Source organism: Phytophthora infestans, genomic scaffold, assembly GCF_000142945.1.
Source record: "Phytophthora infestans T30-4 supercont1.94 genomic scaffold, whole genome shotgun sequence".
NCBI lineage: Eukaryota > Oomycota > Peronosporomycetes > Peronosporales > Peronosporaceae > Phytophthora > Phytophthora infestans.
Window position 1 is genome coordinate 76,351 of NW_003303665.1, and position 19,973 is coordinate 96,323.

Consider the following 19,973-nt stretch of genomic DNA (forward strand, 5'->3'; position numbering starts at 1 on the left):
CAATCCTCGTGGTACGCGTTTCGTGGATGTGTACCGAAGCGTGATCGTTGACCCGTCTCTCGATTCAAACGAGCTTATTTCGACCTGGCGTTCGTTGTTTGACTCGCCACCGGGTACTCCACGTCCTGCTCTGGCTGCTGCTCCTGTTGAAGCTGGTACCGAGGATTCGCAGGGTCCGGCTTCAGCTCCAGCTGCCGAGGCTCAGGTTCTTGATGAAGAGGAGAAGGAGAGTGGTGACTCGGCTTCGTTGACACTCTTGGCCACCGCGGCCAGACACTTGGAATCGATTTGAATCCTCGCTGCACGTTCTACGACGTTCTCCAGCATCTCAGCTAACTGTTGAGGTGTCCCGCGTGACTTCGTTTTCAGTGATCGCTCCGCGGTCGGCATTCATGTTTTCTTATTCTTAATCCACTTCCACAGCGTAATCATGTTCATGTTGTTCTTCAAATGCATATACAATTTGTTGTTGCAGTAACGTTCTTCGTCTGTTACCACAGGCTGCATCGCCCTGTGGACAGTTCATACGTGATCAAGTCACGCTAGTCTTCGTCCGCCACTTGCGCTATCTGCAGCCGATTCTCGCTCTTCTTGGCTCGCAAATAGTCGTACAGCAGACCTCCACATGACAAGTTTGATGATGGCTCCCAAGTTGTATCTTCATAGCCCACCCACTTGACTTTGAACTCGCGTACAGCACGCTCCGTGCTCGTCGTTAGTGGTGTTCTGTCGTCGAGGATGGCCTCGACTTCATATTCACCGGCAACTTGATCTGGTTCCCAGCTGTCCTCAGGCAGTAGTTCCTCATCGAAGTCGAGTCTTGCTTCATTAGTCGCGTCAAGTACCAACCGAGTGTTCGGTCGACTGTTTAATTCGTTGACAGCCTTGAGTCTTGACACATGCACTACTGGGTAAAAGCGATACCCACTTCGATCAGGCAGTTCCAGCTCGTACGCAAACTCTTCCACCTTGCGCTTGATCCGAAAAGGTCCATGCCATCGGTGAGCTAATTTCTTCGTCAAGCCCGGTTTGACGCGTTCCATGTACAACCACGCCCGGCTCCCAATCTCGAAAAGAGATCTCGGTGGGGCTCTTGCAGGATCTTCCATCTCTTCTGAAGCTTCTAGAGGGTTTGCCGAGTGTTCGTTTCCACTTGGTTGAGGTACAGCGGCTTTTTCCAGTCGACTCAGAGCATCATTATGCTTTTTTGCTCGTCGCTCCTTTTCTACAGCCTGATAATCTTTGGCCATAGTGAGGGCGACCTCATGTTGTCGATTGATCTCACGCCGCCACGCTAGTGCGTCAGACTGCTTGCCGAGCCCTTGTTTGAGTGATGACGACATTGCCCGCAGCGTCGACTGAGCATCCCAACCGTGAACGAGGTAGAACGGCGTCTCCTTCCTCGTAGTGTCTTGAGAAGTATTAATAGCAAATACCAGCTTCTCCGCGATTTCGTCCCAATCTTGCTGTAGAGGGTCTTCCGCGTACACCCGTACGGATCCCATCACCGACTTCACCGAGCGTTCCTGCTGTCCATTAGCCTGTGGCCGATAGCTCAAAGTCGCTCTTGATCTTGACTGCATCATCTCTGCGAATGCTTGGAAAACCTCGCTCATGAAGCGTGGGTCGCGGTCATGCCTTATTAATGATGGGGCTCCGAACCGTCGGTACACACATTCTTCGAACACTTGGGCAACACTCAGTGCAGTCGTATCTGACATAGCCTTGGCAATAACGAATCCCGTGAACGAGCACTGAAATAGGAGCAACGCCGTGTTGCCCCTACGAGATTTCGGTAGTGGGATCACAAAATCCATCGAGACGATCTGGAAAGGTCGTTCGGCTAGCACGTTACCAGGTGAGTATCCACGAAGCTGTGGACGGCTTTTACTCGAGCTGCAATCTGGACATGACTTCACATGCTTCTCCACGTCAGCGTACAAGCCGATCCAATAATAATCGGACTTAACGCGTTGGAACGTTCTCACCACACCTTGATGTCCTCCTTCCAGCGAGTCGTGACAATTCTGCAAGACCTCTTGAATCATCTTGTTGGTACCACAAGCCGCAGCTTGGTCTCCTCTTGCCAACCGTGGTCGTACCGACGATTCAATCCAAGATAGTGAAGCACGCCGTCTTCAGACGATACGAACCGGTCAGCATACTTCCAGGCATCTCGAGCTTCTTTGTAACTCAGCTCTTGTGCTTGGCCCTGAAGCACCTTCTTGATGTTAAACCACTTCTGCTCCTCATCTTGTGCCACCATTATCCGTCTGCGTAGCTCACGCTGTATTGCTACCGGGTCAACATCTTCCGCATCGGGAAATGCCGCTGGTACAGTCTTGTGAGGATGGTCTGGCAAATCTTCGCCGAATGAATCTTCGGTGGACGTCTCTCGTCGTTCTTCAATCTGTTCTTGAGCTTTTGAGACATCCTCCGAGTGTTCATCTGCAAACCTGACTCGTTTCTTAGCTTTCGTCTGTCGCCGAGTCATCACTGCTATATTACCATAATCGCACTTTGGTAAGCTGTAATCAACCACGAAATTTTCGAAAGTTTTCCACTTTGAAGACTCGCTGCCTGACAGTACATGTACTTGACGCTCTGCTCCTCGTGACGAAACATCTACCGAGTCTTCATCCGGCTCGTAGATCATTCCTGGATGCGGTTCAGCGATAACAATCGCGCCTTGCGAGTTTCAGCCAAGATTACTCGACTGACCTTCGATTCCAGCGCTTCAGTGGCTAACGAATCCGCGGCCGCGTTGTATTCTCGTACAACGTGAAGATATTTAACTGATCGAAGCTTGGCCGTGAGCTCCTTGTGAGTATTCAGCAGCGCTAGCAAAGTTTCCTTCCTGCATGCGATCACCCCTAGTGATTGTTGAATCGCGAGCCTTGAGTCACCAACGATGACTAAATCCTCGGCACCGTGCGCAATAGCAGCCTTGACACCGTTGATCATACCTTTATACTCTGCCTCATTCACCGTGGTAGCCGAGAGGTAACCGTTTGCAGCAATCACTACCTTCCACTCAGGAAGGCTCCACAGCACCCATGAACAACTCCCGTAGCCACCGTACTTCTCTGTCTTTGCTAATCCGTCAAAAGACATGACGAATCCGCTGTAATTACGGGAAAGCCTGGCGTACAGCAAGGCGGGGTCCATTCGAATAGTCGGGGAACCCTTGTTTGGAGGCGCCACCGGCGCGAGCGAGTCTTCCAGGTCAACGAAGCTCGTGATGCTTGACTGCAGTAGCTGCGCAAAGGCGACATCCTTCTCCTTCACGCGCTGCACCTTAAGGTGCCACTGCGATAGCAGCACTGCGAACTGGACCGCGCGTCCGAAGAGAGACTTCGACTTATGCACCCACTCTAACGTCGAGAATCGTGTATAGACATGTAGCGTCTTTCCTGCCTGCTGGACGTAACAGATCTCCAACAGCAGAAGTAACGCCAAAACTTCCTTCTCAGCTGGATGGTAGTTCATCTCGGCTTCCTTAAGCACCCGACCGAGGAACCGTACGGGGTGTAACTTGCCTTCATGTTCTTGCATTAGCGTAGTGCTCAACGCCCATTCATTCGCAAAGAGCATGACGTGAACTTCTTTCGACCGATCGAAGTGCCTGAGGATGGGTGAATGTGAAACACTCGTCTTCAATTTTTCGAAGGAATGACGTGCCACAGAAAGGCCACCTTCAACGACAAAGTCTTCATCCTTGAGCTGGTACAGAGCCGCACCGTAGACCGCGAAGTCTTGAATGAAGCGGCTGTAGTAATTAACCGCTCCAAGAAACGACTGCATGCCCTTCTTGCTCGTTGGAAACGAAAGCTCGGTGATGGCCGCAAGCTTCTTGGGGTCAGCTCTGATACCTTCTGGCGAAAGTTTATGCGACAGAAAGTCCACCTTGGGTTGGCAAAAGATGCTCTTGGTGAAACTAATGCTGATCCGACACTGTGCGAATCTTGCTAGCAATCGGTCCAGCGTCGCTAGGCAGCTGTCGAAATCCTCGCCACCGAAGCAAATGTCATCCACAAACGACCGTCGACCAAATACAGGTACCAGCGATGATTCGTCTGGCTCCCCGTTCGTAAACATGTCAGCGACGGGGCTGTTGACGAGTTGTAGTACAGGGTCGGTCTCTACCGGTGCTTCGCGGTCTGCCGCGAACTTCGTTTGAAACGAATTCTCGGCGCTTGGCCCACGACGTTCCTTGGCCTGTTCTTCAGCTAAACGCATCCTCTCCGAGTTTTCAAACCTACCTCCTTTAGGTTGAACGAACCCCCAGAGTGCGTTGTCAATCATACGCTGGTAGATCATCGGCGCGTTCTTTAACCCAACGGGCATGCGTAACCACTCAAAATGTCCGAGTGCGCAGACGAACGCCGATACTTTACGCGCTCGCAAGGTCATCATGACCGCCCAGAAGCCGCTTGCTGCATCCAGCGAGCAGAACCATAGGTAGCGCTCGAGATCTGTTAACAGGTCGTCGACTAGCAGCATTGCATATTCCATGATCGCGGTGATAGCATTCACCATCTTGTAATCAATGCAGAGCCGGATGTCCAGCCCGTTCTTTTTCATCACAATCACGATCGGCGATGCCCATGGACTGTCTGAAAAGACGATCAGTCCTGCACGCAATAAAGCGCGCAGCAGCTCGTACAGCCTGCCGAGAAATCGCAGCGGCACGCGCCGGGCACGCTGTTTAATTGGGGCGTGCCCCTGTGTGTCGATATCGCATACCGCTCCGTAGGCTGGCGGCGGCAGTGCGTTACCACTAGCAATCAGGATGTGCTCGTGGTTCTTTAGCGTCGCGACTAGACGTTCTCGGCGTTCAGTCGACAGCTCAGGATCAGCAACATTAGGCGCAGTGTAGTCAATTGTCGTGTTGATCTCTTCGGTCAGGTCCGGCAGGAATGCCAGCTCCTTCGCGTAGTCGTCCAAGCCAATGTTGTTAGCTGGGTGTTCGTAGAAATCATTTCTCGTATCCTCCGTTGCTTCATTTCCCTCGGTTGTTAACACTCGAGCAACCGAGATGTATGTTCCGTCCAACGCCGCTACGGATTCTTCCCTTGACTCAACATCGGCATCCGCTTTGATTTCCACAGTCGGTACTGGGTCCATCTCCTTCCCATCCTGGTTTCCCATCTCTGGGCCATCTGCCGAGTCGTCGTTCGCAATATTGAATGCGTGGGCCGTCGACATATTGGGTTGTTGACTTTTGTTCCGTACCTCGTTCTGCCGCTGTCTTGACATTTCGGAATTCGCACCAATCTTGCAATGAATACTCGGTGCCGTACTCAACACCTTCTGCGCGATGCCTGTATCCTCTGGATCAACCACCGATGGCCCGTTCGCAGATTTGGTGACACACAAGGCCGGGACAGCTTCGTCAAAACGGGTGACTCCATTCAATCCAGTGCCGTTGCTTCTCGCTTCCGTGGTCACCCCTGACTGGACACTAACACTCGTTGGCGTATGTACCACGTTTACCGGCCTCAGTAGTTCGTGTGTACGCACTACCGAGGCTTCGTTCGCGTTATTGCCTCCGCCATGGGTTGTCGTGTAAGTGTCCAAAGGTTCTGCGGAAGGCTGACCGTCGGCCAAATCCCCGGCTGTCACCCCAGACGCCAGACAGGCTTCCACTCGTTCACGCTCTTCCAGGATCAGTGCCCAGCGCTCTGCACATGTCAGACGATCACTTGAATCCACTAGCGAGTCTTCTAGAGGTCGTGCTAGCACCCCACCGGGTTCTGGGTAGTATGGTCGATCAACTGCTGAAGGCTGAGTTGCCAGCCACTGTTCGTAGATTTCGCATTCACGCTGAAAGAGCCCGCGGTCTCTACAACCTTCGTAGGCCAACACTTGCCAGTCTTGGTACTTCTTGGACTCCAGACGCACATAGCCGTCACCGCGTGGCAAATCCCCATCTGGAATCCACATAGCGATCGAGTCGTGTGCTGGTAGGTACACAGTTCGATCAGACACGTTGGTCAATCGAATGCTCTGAGGCCGTCCACGTCGAAACCTCGTCACTGACGGGATTAACTTGTTCGTTCGACGAACCCACAGTACGTGCTCTTCCAGCCCGACTTGACGCTTCGCTAGTCGATATTCTCGCCACTCGTGCGCTTGAATGTCCAACCGCTCGGGTGGCCCGGCGTTAACATGGGAGCCGTATTCTTCGCTGTCGATCATGTTCTTGGTCTTTATCAGCGGGATTTGGACTTCGTGCGGTAATTGCGCCGCGCCGTGGAACAGGTCCAACCGGATCCCAGCTGGGATCATAAAGTCGGTCCCGAGTACCACGTCGACGCCTGCACTATGCGCCATTACCCACATCTCAAACTCGTACACCATCTCCCATCCGAGCGTAATCTTGACGCACGCTCGTCGCGTCGTAGACACCTTGCCTTCGTTGATTCCCTGAATGTCAATGCGGCGTCCGTGATCAGGTACATCTCGGAGTCGCAACTACTTGGCAAAGGCGTCAGTGATCACACTAACGTTCGCTCCTGTGTCGAGGAGAATCCTCGTTCGCTGGTCGTTCACTGCGCCTTGCACCAGAGCTCTCATTCTGATCCGTCGGTCGAATTTCTTGGCCGACCACCACCCCTGTCTCTCGCCAGGGTTCAACTTCATCATCTTGGAGTGATACTTGGGCTCGTCTCGCGCTGCACTCGAAACCAAGCCGAGCGAACCCTCGCTGGTGCCCTCATCAGCATCAGCACACTCCACTCTCTCTCCAACACCTCCACCGAGGATTCTACTCCTCTCCTTTTCATTTTCCGTCGCGTTCACACTTGTTACGTAATTATCAGGCCATTCACTCTGCCCCATGAAAGCAAAGATACATTCTGCTTCCATTGAAGGCTCGGTTAACTGTGGCAGCCCGATAGGGACCAACCCAGTTGTAGTTGGCGGGCTGCCTAGTTTAAATGACGTTCTTGAACGACGGCCTTGAGCTCTGGCGGGAGTTCCTCCTTCGTGCCTTTGGTGCGCACAAATTTGGCAAGGTCTTGGAAGTTGCGGAAAAGTTCGCATTGTCCAGCATCGTGGAGTTGTTTGCAGAACTTGCATCGCTTGTTACAGTAGAGGGCGGAGTGACTCATGCCACCGCACACCGCGCATGGTCCGTACTGTGGACGTCGGTTGTCGCGGTTGAAGTCACGTCGACCGCGTTGGTCCTGATTGAACCCACGGTCACCACCTCGGCGATCTTGATTGAAGCCATTATCGCGATCAGGCATGTTTCCACGTGGTTGACGGTTGTCTGAACGTGCGTAGGTGCCTTCAGCAGCTGCACGACGCTCATTTTCGTTAGCCGCGGCGAGGTATCGGTCGTTTTCGTCCAATGAGAAATCACCGTCCGTATTATCAGGCTGAAAGTCGTTGTACTCATCTTGGACATCGTCGTAAGCGTTCGGATCTTCGTTTGAATACTCGGTGCCTCCCTGAGCAGCTTCACGACCTTCTAATTCAGCTAGTAGGTCGTCCACCGTGGCTTCAATGAGTGTCACTCTTGGTTTGATGCGGTTGTCATCGCGGCGACGGTCATCACGCCGGTTGTTGCGGGCGAATCCATCGTCGCGTCGCGTATCACGACGCTTGGAGTATCAGTACTCACTGTCACGCTTGGCCATCCTCTCCTTGCCCTTGAGAACATCTTCGATGATCTCTTCGAGCTCGTGTATGTCGGCGACTCGAGCGTGGTAGAGACTCTCCGCTAGCTTGTCATCGTCGCATGTTGCCAGGAATTGCTGTACCTGTTCTTTCGCGTCGCGACCACTCTTTTCAAAGTGTAGACGGGCGGTCCGAGCGTAGCCATTCAGCCTGTTTATGTAGTCGCACAGATGTTCATTACGTTCCCGCTTGGCGGAGTAGTAACGCGACAGTGCCGTCTGCGTGAACTGCGAGCAGTAGTAGCGGATGAACGCATCGCTCAACAGCTTCCACTTGCGCTTCGTCTTCTTCGGAAGTTGACGGAACCAATGAATGGCTCCGTCCCGGAGACTTAGCTCAAATGGGATGCACCATTTATCGGCATCTGTGTGGGTTCCAGTCCTTTCATAGACGAACCCACGGAGCCACTGCATACAGTTCTCGCTCTTGTTGCGAGAGCCTGAGAACGGCGTGATGCGATCCAGCGGTCGGTGCGAAGCCATTTCAATCCTCGGTGTCGGGTCTACGTCGTTCAGCGTCGCTAGCTCATTCATCTGACGCATCAACTCGAGTTGAGGATCTTCCTCGTCGAATGTACGCACCAAAATGTCATCATCACTGGACGAACCATCGCTGTCGACTTGACGACGTCCGGCACCACCTTTGGAAGCTCGCGCACCGCCTCGGCGACCGAACGAACCCTCGTTACTTGCGTAAACACGTTGCATACGGCTCTCCGAACGTGGCGTAACCATGTGCGAGTCTTGAAAGTACGGTGAAGCTTCGGTAGTGCCAAAGGCACCACGCTCAGCTCCACGCTTGGTCGGAGGAGTACGAACGAGTCGTTGGGGCGTCGGCGGCAGTGGAATCTTAGACGGATCTTCATCTTGAATCATCGGTCGACTCACAGGCTGCTTTCTGGCATTGATGCCAACAGCGCCAAACGCCTTCCGAAGCTTCTTCTTCCATTTCTGGAGAGCAGCTCCGGCTTCATGTGGACTCCAATCCTGGAGCGACATCGTCGATGGGTACGTCTCGTTCTCGAACCCCAGCGACAACAGTAGCGAAACTGAATCCTCGGCAACTTGACTAGTCGAAACCGAGTTGACTGGGTATTGAAGTTCCTGCGCAAGCGCAGGCCAGTCGGCTTTTTTCTGGGGGATGGGCTTGAACAGCTGCATCCACTCATCATTCTGCATCAGCGCTTGTACGCGGTCGAAAACGCGCTTGGCGGCTGGTGTATCACCGTTGATAGGTGGGCGAGGTGCCTTCAGCAGTGCTGAATGCTTTGCACTCGCCACCGAAGGTTTAAAACCCTCGGTCCCATCGTCATAATCATCATAGGCCGGTTCCGGTCCCGCAACATCATCGAGCTCGTCGGCGAGGTTCCTCGAAAGGGACTTGGTCGCCCCGCTCAGCCCCGATGATAGCGTGGCCGTCTCTGGCGTCGCTGCGCCTGGCTCTGGAGCCGGCGTCTTATCTTCGTAATCTTCATAATCGTGGGCGTCAGGACCGATGTCCGCTTCGTCGTCGAAGCTCACTGAAAGCTCGGTGGCGGCTGCAAAGCGCGCAGCCGGGCTTGAACTCTCGTTGCGAGCCCCGCCAGACTTGGCAGGCGTAACTGGTACCGTCGGTTGTTCTTTCGCCATGTTTCTTGTCTTTTTCTTGTTCTTCTTCTCTTGGTAGCTCGTAAACTGGAAGGCCATACAAACAGTTCACAATGGTCACAATCTGTTCCCGGGTCGCGGCAGTTGGAATTCCCACGTGAACTCTAGCTACAAATGTAGTTAGGATGTTCCCACAACAATACGTCTACTAGGATAGTAAACGATCGTTCGGGCGGACCTGAAGACCCCAGTTCTGCCCTTGCACCGGGACAAACTGGACCTTGTAAACTACTTATATAGGCCAGCCAGTAAAATAAGAACACGCTACTAGCACGAGCAAAGCTAGCAGGTGTTTTGAATCCTCGTGGTCCCAACAGCGGAAGGGTACCAGGCACGGGTAAGCCTTTTACGAGATCACCGAGTGTTCAACACTCGGCTGGAAGAAATAAAGGGGAGGCAATGAAAGCACTCCCAGTCGTGCAAATAGGCAACAATAAGCCGTCACGTAAAACCTCCCGATAATAATCGGCCAATACACAAAGTCTCTTGGCCTTGCCGGATGAACCCTCGCTACAGAGCTTCGAGTTCACCGACAGGCATAACACACTCAAACAAGCTTGACCTGACGCTTACCTTGAAGCCGGACGTCGCTCTGTGTGCTTGAGTGGAAATTCTGTTCTGTATTTAAGCTTATTCTTTCGGGTCTATTCCTAATAAGAAGTCCTAATCAAGTATACAAATATCAAGTGAACAATGATCCGTTATGGATCTTCTTGCATGCCAAGCGTCGTCTGCACTGTCGCATGAGCATCTTTAACGGTCCGCGCCCTGTCCCAGACGGGTAACGTGTCTTCCAAAGGTCGCTGAGTATTCCGCGAACTCATCCCAACCGCCACTGAGGGTTCGTACCGTAGATGGTCCGCTGAATGCGAATCCGGCCAGTCCATTATTAATAATAAGGACAGCCTGGATTCAGTGACATAGGGCCGTATCCGATATTTGTTGAAAACTCGGAGGTGACGCCGTCGAGTCCCTTGCACCTTGGCGTCTCCGTACACCACTCGACCGAGGGTTCGTCGCTTGAACAATTTGGGCGGTGTCACGTCTTTGTCGACGGGTGATAATCCGCAACCACGGAGAAATCACTACACCACATTAATCCTATGCTTCTCATACAAATATCTAATGAAATGTAGTCGTTTCGGATCTCTACCGACCCTTCAGCTGAGTTCCGGCGACCGTTGAGCTCAGCGGCTGTCCGGATAGCATATCCGGACAGATCGCCGAGTACTTACCGTGATCCTTGGCTCCTAAGCTCTGGGTTATCAGACCGAGCCGATTCTTGACCTAAAGTAGGTCGGCGTATGGTCGAATCTGGAAATCCCTACACCACAGTTGAACACTCGGTGATCTCGTAAAAGGCTTATCCGTGCCTGGTACCCTTCCGCTGTTGGGACCACGAGGATTCAAAACACCTGCTAGTTTTGCTCGTGCTAGTAGCGTGTTCTTATTTTTACTGGTTGGCCTATATAAGTAGTTTACAAGGTCCAGTTTGTCCCGGTGCAAGGGCAGAACTGGGGTCTTCAGGTCCGCCCGAACGATTGTTTACTATCCTAGTAGACGTATTGTTGTGGGAACGTCCTAACTACGTTTGTAGCTAGAGTTCACGTGGGAATTCCAACACCACAGAGCGAAGTGACCTAAATAAGGTAGATTGTAAGCTGAGTATATTTATAGATAGGTTAAGTTTGGGTTTAATACAAACTACTAGTTACCTATAGAAATGCAATGTCATTTAACCAATGGTTGGCTTTGAACGACCTTGGTACCTTGTACCAAATATCCCGGAGTATGACGTGTCTTACTCCTGAAGTGTGAAGTGTCACACTTCATGTATCCAGGGTACACTTAGGGCTACGTACCCCGTTCTGGTCGAAATGCTCTGACTTCATCGTTCAGTCGCGACCTGTACAGTATTTTCGTCCACTCCCACAAATTCTTCACTTCTTTTCGCCCAATCATCGCTACGTCGTGCTGGACACGTCACATTTCTGAAAATCTCCAGTTGCTTCTCGGCATGGTGCCCAAGGTGTCCAAGGCGTCGTCAACCATGGCCACGGAGCGCCGTGCAGCGCTGATAAAGCTGCTAGTTCAGGGCGTGTTCTTGTTCACAGGCGTGTTCTCCACGTGCATGGCGCAGTTTGTGTTCTACCAGGGCGCAGGCGACCAGAAGGCCATGCTGCTACCTCTCTGCAACTATCTGGGTATGATGCTGGTGGGGCTCCTACCCGCTGTGGGCGCTGCTGCCGCTCAAAAGACGGTGGGGAAGAGAAACGACACGCAGGAGGAGAAACTGGAGGAGCCGACAAGTCCAAGGGAGCAGCAGACGCCAGCCAGAATGTCCCCAGAGGATGACGTGGAGCAGCCAGAGCTCACACCCTCACAGACCGACACATTGACGCCCACCAAGCGTCGCTCAGTTGACCTGGAAATTGTCGACATGGAGCTGACTCGACGTGCCGCTGTAGCCGAAGACGACAACCAGATAGAAGAGGACGAAGACGTTGGTAGTGACGACGAGACGAAACCAGCGCTGGGCTTTCGCGTGACGCCGTCGTCCGTTTCCTTCTCGTTATCCACTGTACAGCTCTGCATCATCGTATCTGTAGTACTGGACTTTGCAGGTTGTATCTTCTCCAACGTGGGCTTGTCCATGGCCGGCAGCGGACTGTACCAGGTCGTGTACTCGAGCGTCATCTGCTGGTCGGCGCTCATGTCCCGCTTTATCCTTAAGAAACTCGTGTCGAAGGAAGAATGGTTTGGTATCGCTCTAGTGACGTTCGGACTGGCGTTTAGCGCTTTGGGAGAGTCAGGGAGCGGACGTGATAACACCATCGTGCTCATGGGCTGCTTTAATACGCTGATTGGAGCGGCATTTTACGGCGGTAACTACGTGACGGGAGAGTACACTCTCAATCTGGCTGAGCGGCCGCATCCGAAGGAATTGTGTCTGAAGATTGGCGCAGCTTGCGTCGCTATCATCGCCATTTACCAGAGTGTCTTCGTGCTACCCGAATGGGACGCACTCGTGACGAGGCCTATAGCTGAAGCCAACGGCAATACGACGTACATTGTGTCTGCTCTAGTGGCGTATACTCTGTCTCAGTTGGCTCACGGACTCACGTACTTTGTGATGCTGGGCTCCAGCGGTGCTGTTACTACGGGCATCATGCAGAGCTTACGCGCCGTGTGCGTCTTCGTGATCAGCTCGATGCTGTATTGCAGTCAGCAGGAGTCGCAGTGCTTCGACACCAAACGCGGTGTCGCCACGCTTATTGTCGTGAGCGGCGTCATGTTTTACTCGTGGGCCAAGAGCCAACAGGGCAAGGCCAGCGTGTTAGCTCCGCCGTCGTCTTTGCGACGACCAAAGAAAGACCCAAAGACCAAGATGGTCGCAGGAAAGAACTACGTCGTCTAGGAGGACAAGGCTCTATCTTATACGAAGTACTGTAGTATTCATTAATTCACAACTTTGTAGTAGTGTTACAGTAAGTTCCTGCTCAAGCAGTTCTTCTAGTCCGCTAGCAAGCTGTCGGTCAGAGACTGCAACTTTTGCAGCCGTAGATTCACATCTTCGGGGGTCAGATGGGTTGCTGTAGTGGCAGCAAGAAGAGCCTTCTTATCTGCATTTCTATCGCCATTTAACGTCGAGATTTCGTTGATACTCATTCGACCGCCGAGAGCTTCATCTTTTGGTTTAATTGGCTTCGTTTGAGACGCCACTGTCCTCTGCTTCGAAGCTGGTATCTCTGTCTGAGTTGCGATGGACTCAGTAGGCGTAGGCTTAGTTGCCGTTGCCAGTTTTTGCTCCTGTTCGCGTAAGGAGCTCAGAATGGTGTTGCGTTCTCTTCTCTGCCGAGCCAGCTCTGCGTCACGTCGACGCACTTTTTCCTCGAGGCTGGCAACACGCTCCGTCTCGTGGGCAAGTAGAGCTTCTTTTTGTCGTGCCAAGTCCCTTTCTAGCTGTCGAATGCGAACTTGCTGCTTGCTGTGGTCAGACTGAAGCAGCGAGTGCGCCAAACGAGCGTCTTGGGTCTCAGTCTGCCAGATATCCTGTTCATGTTGCAGCCGTTCAGCATTTTCAGCCTCCAGCTTCTTCTTCTGCAGCTCAAACTCTTGCTCCTGCGTTGTAAGCTGCTCTCGCAGTCTCCGGATCTCCAGTAGGGTCTCATCACGCGCTAGCTCAGCTACTTCGTGCTGCTTCTGGGTGTTCTGCAGAGCCTCAGCTTGATCGTTTAGCTCTTGTTGAAGCTTTTCTTTTTGGCGGACCAGTTCTCTGGTCTTGGCTTCCCATTCTCGACGAACACTGCGCACTCGATCTCGCAAGTCGTGGGCATCTCGTGCAAGTAAACCCCGAAGTCGTTCACGATCTGCTAGTAGCACCGTATTCTGCTGAACAAGTTCTGCGTGACTCAGAGTCTCTAGCGCCTTGCGGTCTTTGCGTTTCTTCAGCAACTTTGCTTCTATTTGATCTGTTGGCTGGGCAACTGGCGAAGTGAACGGCCAGCTCGGCAACTCGCTGCTTTTAACTGCAGTGCACAGAGAGCATGCTCTAGTTGACTCGGCAAGTTCAGACTCGCCCCCGCCCTCGTTGTCCTCCAACAGTGATGCTATGGAGACAGAACTTTCTGGAATGAAGAATAGCAGAAACTCACCCCATGCGAGCGTACCACCTCCATGGGATAGCCTGCGGATGGCTGCCTCGACATGAGATACGAGCTTCGACAGCTTCTTGGGACCTCCGACAGCTCGAAGCACACCTGGATCTCCTCGCCGTAAAGCTTGAACCAGCTCTTGTGACCGAACTAGGCCAGCGCCATAAGCGTCAAGACGGTGGAACAAAGCGCGTAGTGCTGTCTCTGTTGCTGGTCTCAAAATTTTCCCGTCTGCCGGTGGACGCACCGCTACGTTGGCAATATCACCACCGTTCTCGTTTTTCGTCTCTTGGTTCTGTAGTCTCAGGTTGCGCATCTGCTCCAGTCGATGTGCCCATACTCGTCGTTCTGCCTCCAGTGCAGCCTCACTGTTCCGCAGTCGGGTCTCTCGATGAGTCACCAGCGTCGATGCCAATCCAATTCGTTCCTTGACGTATAATAGTCGTCGCTCGAACGCTTGTAGCCTCGCAGATCCGCTGTGCAGCTGCTCCACTTTATCACGTACTAGACCTCCAGTGAATAGAACCACAGTCTCAGCCAGTTTTTGCAGTTTTTCGCGCTCCAAAGCCATTCCTCGTACTGCCTGCACTGCCTTAGCATTAGCCTGCGCTCGCTGAGCTTCGGCTTGTCGTGTAGCCACCACCTCCAGATCACGCTGAGCTTCAAAATCTGCCGCTCGCTGCTGCCACATCTCGACTTTGTCTTCGCAGCGCCTAAGCTCTTCGCTGGTCTCGGTTTCTTGTCGTCGGTATTCATGAAATTGAGCCTCGTTTACTAGTTTACTTGATTGTGCTTGAACCATGAGAGCGACGCACTTCTCACGCCAAGCTGCGAGTAACCGAGTGTATACAGCTGCAGCAGCTTCAGCTGTGGGCATCGCAACAGAGCCATTTCTACCGGCTACGCTCATTCGGGATCCTGGGTTGCACTCGCCAAACCGAGCTAGCGTGTGCCTCATTGTTCGGTCCTGCACTGATAGTATGGTCTCGAGGGCCTCCACGCGGCTGTTCAACAGCATCTCCCTTGTCTCTGCATCCGACGCACCGACACTGTGATCTTTACCTGTGCCGTTGACACCCTGGTACTGGCTGTAATCAACATCTTGTAAATCTGCGTACTTCGTCCGCGTTTTGTTGAAGTCTCGACGATCCGGCCCCTTAGCGTGACGAAATTCTTCCGGTCTCTTGTGCGTTGAGAACCTAGTAGGCATTACTGGCGATGGAGCCTCCTTCGCTGCTAGCACAAATGGTGATGGCTGCTTTCTCACATCGTCTAGAACGTGCAACTCCACCCTGTGAATCCTGCCAGTCTCCTTTTCCTCCTCTTCCCATTTCCTCGAGTCTCGAATGTCTCCATTTACATCCACTCTCCACGTCGTAGTCACTGGTGACATCGCATTATCATGGTCAGCTCTTCTCTGCGTCTGAAGACTATCTGGTGTCAGTAATCTAGTCGGTGAAGGCAGTGGTGACGGCGTCGGATTTTTTGGAGATGACGCTCGTACTGCACCTCCACCGCCAAGCTGTGTCTTAAGCTGAAGCTTGGCGTACAGCCTCTCAGCAGCTGTTATATCCTGTCCGTCTAGGGTCTGTAGCTGCGGCAGCATAGCCAGCACCTCACGACGGTACGTAGGCGAATCGGACAGCGGGTTCCCATCTAGCGAGAGGTGGCGGAGCTGCGCCAAAGGCTGCAAGAAGCGCAGTTCGCTCACAAATGCCACACGATTAGCGCCGATGTCTAGCGTATGTAGGAGTTTACAGCTGATAACCGGTCGTAGCGACTCCAGCGCATTAGCTCTCAGTCGCAACAGACGCAAATTTGGCAGCCACGTCCCCAGCTCCTCTGGCAACGCCGAGAGGCGGTTGCCACCTAGGTCAAGCTGCGTTAAGGAGCTCGGCAGCAATTGCAGGTGGTGTACATCGCGCAGCGCATTACTGGACAGATTGAGGCTCTGGAGCGCCGGGTAGTCGGCCGCAATCTGCGCCGCCAGCTCAAGTGTAAGCGTCTGGAGCGGCATTCAAGGGCAAAAGGATTTGGCGTTATTAATTTAGCGCTCGCTTGTTATGACTGGCTGAAATGGCGCATTTTTATAAGCTAAACCAATTCAATTGATGATTGGTTGAAACGAAAGGATTGGACTCTGCTTTGACGAATCATATGCTTGATAATAAGCTTGGACGTAACGTATGGCTGCATTAGGAAATCGGAGCTCATCCTGAGCTGCTCAGCTTCAAGATGCGTGAGCGAGTAGGCAGCGGTGGCTCCCGCACGTCCGACGTGGATCCCCGCGAGGAGCTCGAGGAGCTGTTGGAGGTGCGCCTGACCGGGGGCAGCAACGGTAGCAGTAAAATGCTCCTGCCCGTGGTCTCCTCTCACCACCGAAGCGCTGACGATGACGACGATGACAACGACAAAGAAGGGAAGCGCCGGAGGCGAGGCAACATTTCGGACTGGCTGAACCGACTGCGCGCCGCCACATTATCGCGCCTGCTGGTGTCTCCCAGAGGTGCTCGCTCCGTGTGGAAGTGCGTGCTGCTACTGAGCGTGTTAGTACTGCTGGTGATCGGCGGCTCGACGCTGCTGGCATTGGAAGTGGTGGGAAGAATGCGATTTAGCGGATACTTTGTGCCACAGCGTGGTCACAATGGACTGTTGGGCTTCTACCACGAGATGGACGTCGACATGCAGGCACTGAAGGACACAACAGATAGATCGGAGGGGAAACTGTTCCCTGCTTCAGCATTAAACCCAAGAGAAGTAAAAGCGTGGGTGGCTGAGCGCAGGAAACGCACCAACGGGCGCAAATTCTTAGTAGGATGCACTTCACATTGGAAAGGATACGTGTTGCGCTCGTTCCTGTCTCTCTTTGAGGAGCTCAAGACTGAGCATGGGTGGGAAGACCTCGACACATCCAAGGACCCGATGAAAGTGATTTACGACATGGATCGGAAACGCGCCCCCAGCGTCATGCTCTTCTGTCTGAACTCGTTCTACTACCCGATGGCTTTATTGCAGCATTACAGCGCCTACTTCCACGAACTGCGTGCACTGGGCACGATCATCGCAGTATGGAACGACGACTTGCACTACTACGACCAATTTAATCCCATCGTCTTACGTGATGAAATACTGTCAAAGGTAGATGTGATGATTGGCACCTACGCGTACTTCATGGATGACTACTTTGCCAAGATTACTGCGTCAGTGAACGAACGGGACTTGCCATTAACCGTGTGGTTGCCACATTCGTCCGGTCGGGACTTTGTGAACGCCTCCTTCAACGAGTATCCGATTAACAAGATTATTCTGTCAGGCAAGCTAGGCTCGAACTGGTATCCGCTACGACACTGGCTGGGAATTTATCAGCAAGACCATAGGGACATCATGGATGTGTATCAGCATTCCGGTTATTATGTAGCAGACAACCAGTCGGCCATCTACGCGTCGTATCTGCGCTCGTATCGCACGGGCATCACAACAACGTTGATTTTCCAGTACGTCATTGCAAAGATCTTCGAGATTCCTTCAACAGGGACACTGTTGGCTGTAAATCGTGACGTGGCCCCACTGCTGGCTGCACTGGGGATGAACGAGGGCGAGCATTATATTGGATTCGATCGGCGGGACCCAGAGGAGATCGTTTGGTGGGTAAACGACCCTCGCAACTGGCCAGAAATCGATCGGATCCGTCGCGCTGGGATGGAACTTGTACGGGAGAAGCATCTGGTGACGAACCGTGTGAAGGCACTAGATCTGTTCATGATGGAGGGTGAGGCGGTGTACCAGAACCCGCCCGCATTGCACCTTAAAAGTCCGTGCCCGTCCAAGGCGCTGCCAGACGAGCACGAATGCCAGACGAGATTCGATCGCGAGTCGTTCTACAAGTGTGATCGATGGTTCTGCGGTGCGCACTCGATCTTGCACTAAAAGTAACAGTTGTGCTAAAAAAAGTCGAAGAAGTTTTTTGAAATCTCTCATCTACTCGTCTGTTGGCTAAATCTCTCTTTACCAATCATACCTCTGTATTTCTGTCTCGACTTTTGTATTGGGCCCAAGATTGAACTTCCCTCCCACGAGAATTCCGCATTGAGCGCGTCTGATTCCGCATTGGCCCCAAGAGGAGGAAGCATCTGGACGTATGCACTACGAGTACGTGGCCGGACTGGAGGTGACGTATGGAAATGCGCTGGCGGCAGGCGGCGGTTTTCACCGCGTTACGACCGATGAGGGCGTTGCTGCGGAGGTGTCCCCACACACGTATCTCTGGTACAAGCTCTCATCCGAAGCTCCGACTCAGAAAGGATCGCCCCCGTCGTCATCAAATTCTGATTCCGCTCCGTTGGCCATCACGCAGCTACGTATCGGAGACGAGCAGCCGCCTAGCGGCCAAGAAGACGCATGGATCAAGTTGGACAAGTCGGTGGATCGCCAAAAGGGCCGCTTCCTGTGGTATCAGGCCTCGCAGTTCCAGCCTCCGACGTCGCCCTCGGCTCAGAATAAACAACTGATGCCACTCAATGAGATTCGGGTTGTCAGAGACCTCAATGACGCCCCTGATGGCTTCGAGAGTCTCGATGAACCACTACTCAGTGCCGACGACACAGGGAGTAAGTGGTAGTATTACTGTTGTCACTGGTAGTAGTGATTTAATGCGCTAACGCTGTAATTGCTACTGATAGAGGAGCTACGGACGTATCTATGCTATCGGAGACTAAGTAGCGAGGACTTCTCGAGCTCCAAGTGGTCAATTCTGAACCAAAAGGCCGGCAATTGGATCGATGTGAAGGATATTTCTTCCAACAAGTGGAGCGTGGCCCAAATCCTGCAGCATTCGGCATCTGAGATCCGCGTGCATATTCCGACGTGGAAGAAAGGGCGTGATGAGTTTCTGTCGCGCTCGATGTGTCGCAATCGAGTGGCTAAATTGGGGACGCATACGAACGTGTACATGTCTCCAGCCTACCCGTATCCGAGGAAACAGGGAAGTATGTGGAATGCCAATATGAAAGACCTACAACAGGCCCGTGAGCAGTTTGACAAGTACTTTTACGACCGAGAGAAACAGAAAACGTACTTACCGCGGTATCTCATCCCGTTCGTCGAGCGATCGCTGCTCTGTACGTTTCTGTCGAGTGATCTGGCTGAAGAGATGAACGCTTTCCATCAGCATGTGCTGAAGAATGTCATTGCGTGTATGTTGGGCGACGATGCTGGAAATGTGATGGTGTATATGATGTCGTTGTTGCGGATGATCCTCAACGGCCACAGCTCGTGCATGTTCTTCTACATCAAGTACCCTGGAAGCTACACGGCAGCAAAGTATCAACGCCTGGTGTACACGTCGTACCTGGTGAGCCCTGATGCACTGGCAGCCATCCCAACACGCCACCCGTGCCGATCTTTCTACTTCATTGACAATGTCGATTTGTTCGTGCAAGCAGGAGGCTTCCGACTTGTTCTTCAACGTCTTGCAGACCCGGATGTTACGTTGACAGAAATGCTGCTGTACTGCACGATCCTCAATGAAGCGAAGCCTTGCCTCACGCAACAGAAGCGACGTCGTAGCTCGTCTTCGGCTCGGCGTCGGCCGACTACTGAAGCTCAAACGGAAGATTTCTTCCGAGAGTTCTTGAATGCAACTTTCTCGCGGCTACGGCGTATGAGTGGAGAGGAGCTGAAGGACGACGATGGACTCATTGATCATATTGTAGGCGTGTTGGATCTGCTGTGTCGAGACGGGTTACTGCTTGGAAGTCGCATTGCAGAGTCGGATATCGATGAGTCGACGGCCACGGATGGCTCCGCTTTGTCTTCCGACGTGGAATTTGCAGAGCAGATTGAGATTTTCCATTTGAATCTCTCGAAAAGTTTATCTGCTGTCCGTATTTGTCGCAACGGCTGCTGGGTATTTCTCGTATTAACGATCTGATATCCATGGCTCACCGGAAAGATACTTCTTCAGAGGAAGGCTAGCTTGAGTTTGAGG

The 19,973-nt window shown here is 52.8% G+C and overlaps 7 protein-coding genes across 7 annotated transcripts in view; 5 read left to right on the top strand and 2 right to left on the bottom strand.

Annotated features, from left to right (window-relative positions):
- Positions 1–11,333: 11,333 nt before the first annotated feature.
- PITG_19466 (uncharacterized protein) lies at positions 11,334–12,824 on the top strand (the record flags this gene model as incomplete). The annotated part of the gene is made up of 1 exon (XM_002996964.1): positions 11,334–12,824. The coding sequence occupies one exon, from the start codon at positions 11,350–11,352 to the stop codon at positions 12,748–12,750; it is 1,401 nt and encodes a 466-aa protein (XP_002997010.1).
- A 21-nt stretch (positions 12,825–12,845) lies between these two features.
- PITG_19467 (uncharacterized protein) lies at positions 12,846–14,945 on the bottom strand (the record flags this gene model as incomplete). The annotated part of the gene is made up of 3 exons (XM_002996965.1): positions 12,846–13,760; positions 13,821–13,892; positions 13,953–14,945. The coding sequence occupies 3 exons, from the start codon at positions 14,943–14,945 to the stop codon at positions 12,846–12,848; spliced, it is 1,980 nt and encodes a 659-aa protein (XP_002997011.1).
- Positions 14,946–15,568: 623 nt separating this feature from the next.
- PITG_19468 (uncharacterized protein) lies at positions 15,569–16,004 on the bottom strand (the record flags this gene model as incomplete). Its single annotated transcript, XM_002996966.1, has 2 exons — positions 15,569–15,575; positions 15,616–16,004. 2 exons carry the CDS (start codon positions 16,002–16,004, stop codon positions 15,569–15,571), a joined length of 396 nt encoding a protein of 131 aa, XP_002997012.1.
- A 199-nt stretch (positions 16,005–16,203) lies between these two features.
- PITG_19469 (uncharacterized protein) lies at positions 16,204–17,129 on the top strand (the record flags this gene model as incomplete). The annotated part of the gene is made up of 2 exons (XM_002996967.1): positions 16,204–16,964; positions 17,011–17,129. The coding sequence occupies 2 exons, from the start codon at positions 16,337–16,339 to the stop codon at positions 17,127–17,129; spliced, it is 747 nt and encodes a 248-aa protein (XP_002997013.1).
- Positions 17,130–17,158: 29 nt separating this feature from the next.
- PITG_19470 (uncharacterized protein) lies at positions 17,159–17,914 on the top strand (the record flags this gene model as incomplete). Its single annotated transcript, XM_002996968.1, has 1 exon — positions 17,159–17,914. One exon carries the CDS (start codon positions 17,159–17,161, stop codon positions 17,912–17,914), a length of 756 nt encoding a protein of 251 aa, XP_002997014.1.
- A 211-nt stretch (positions 17,915–18,125) lies between these two features.
- Positions 18,126–18,605, top strand: PITG_19471 (uncharacterized protein; the record flags this gene model as incomplete). The annotated part of the gene is made up of 1 exon (XM_002996969.1): positions 18,126–18,605. One exon carries the CDS (start codon positions 18,126–18,128, stop codon positions 18,603–18,605), a length of 480 nt encoding a protein of 159 aa, XP_002997015.1.
- Positions 18,606–19,136: 531 nt separating this feature from the next.
- Positions 19,137–19,973, top strand: part of PITG_19472 (ubiquitin-specific protease, putative) — a gene marked incomplete at both ends in the record, with an annotated part of 8,250 nt that continues 7,413 nt past the window's right edge. The window contains 2 exons of the mRNA XM_002996970.1: positions 19,137–19,901; positions 19,950–19,965. Coding sequence (XP_002997016.1) covers positions 19,137–19,901; positions 19,950–19,965 — 781 coding nt within the window. The remainder of the gene's footprint in view (positions 19,902–19,949; positions 19,966–19,973) is intronic.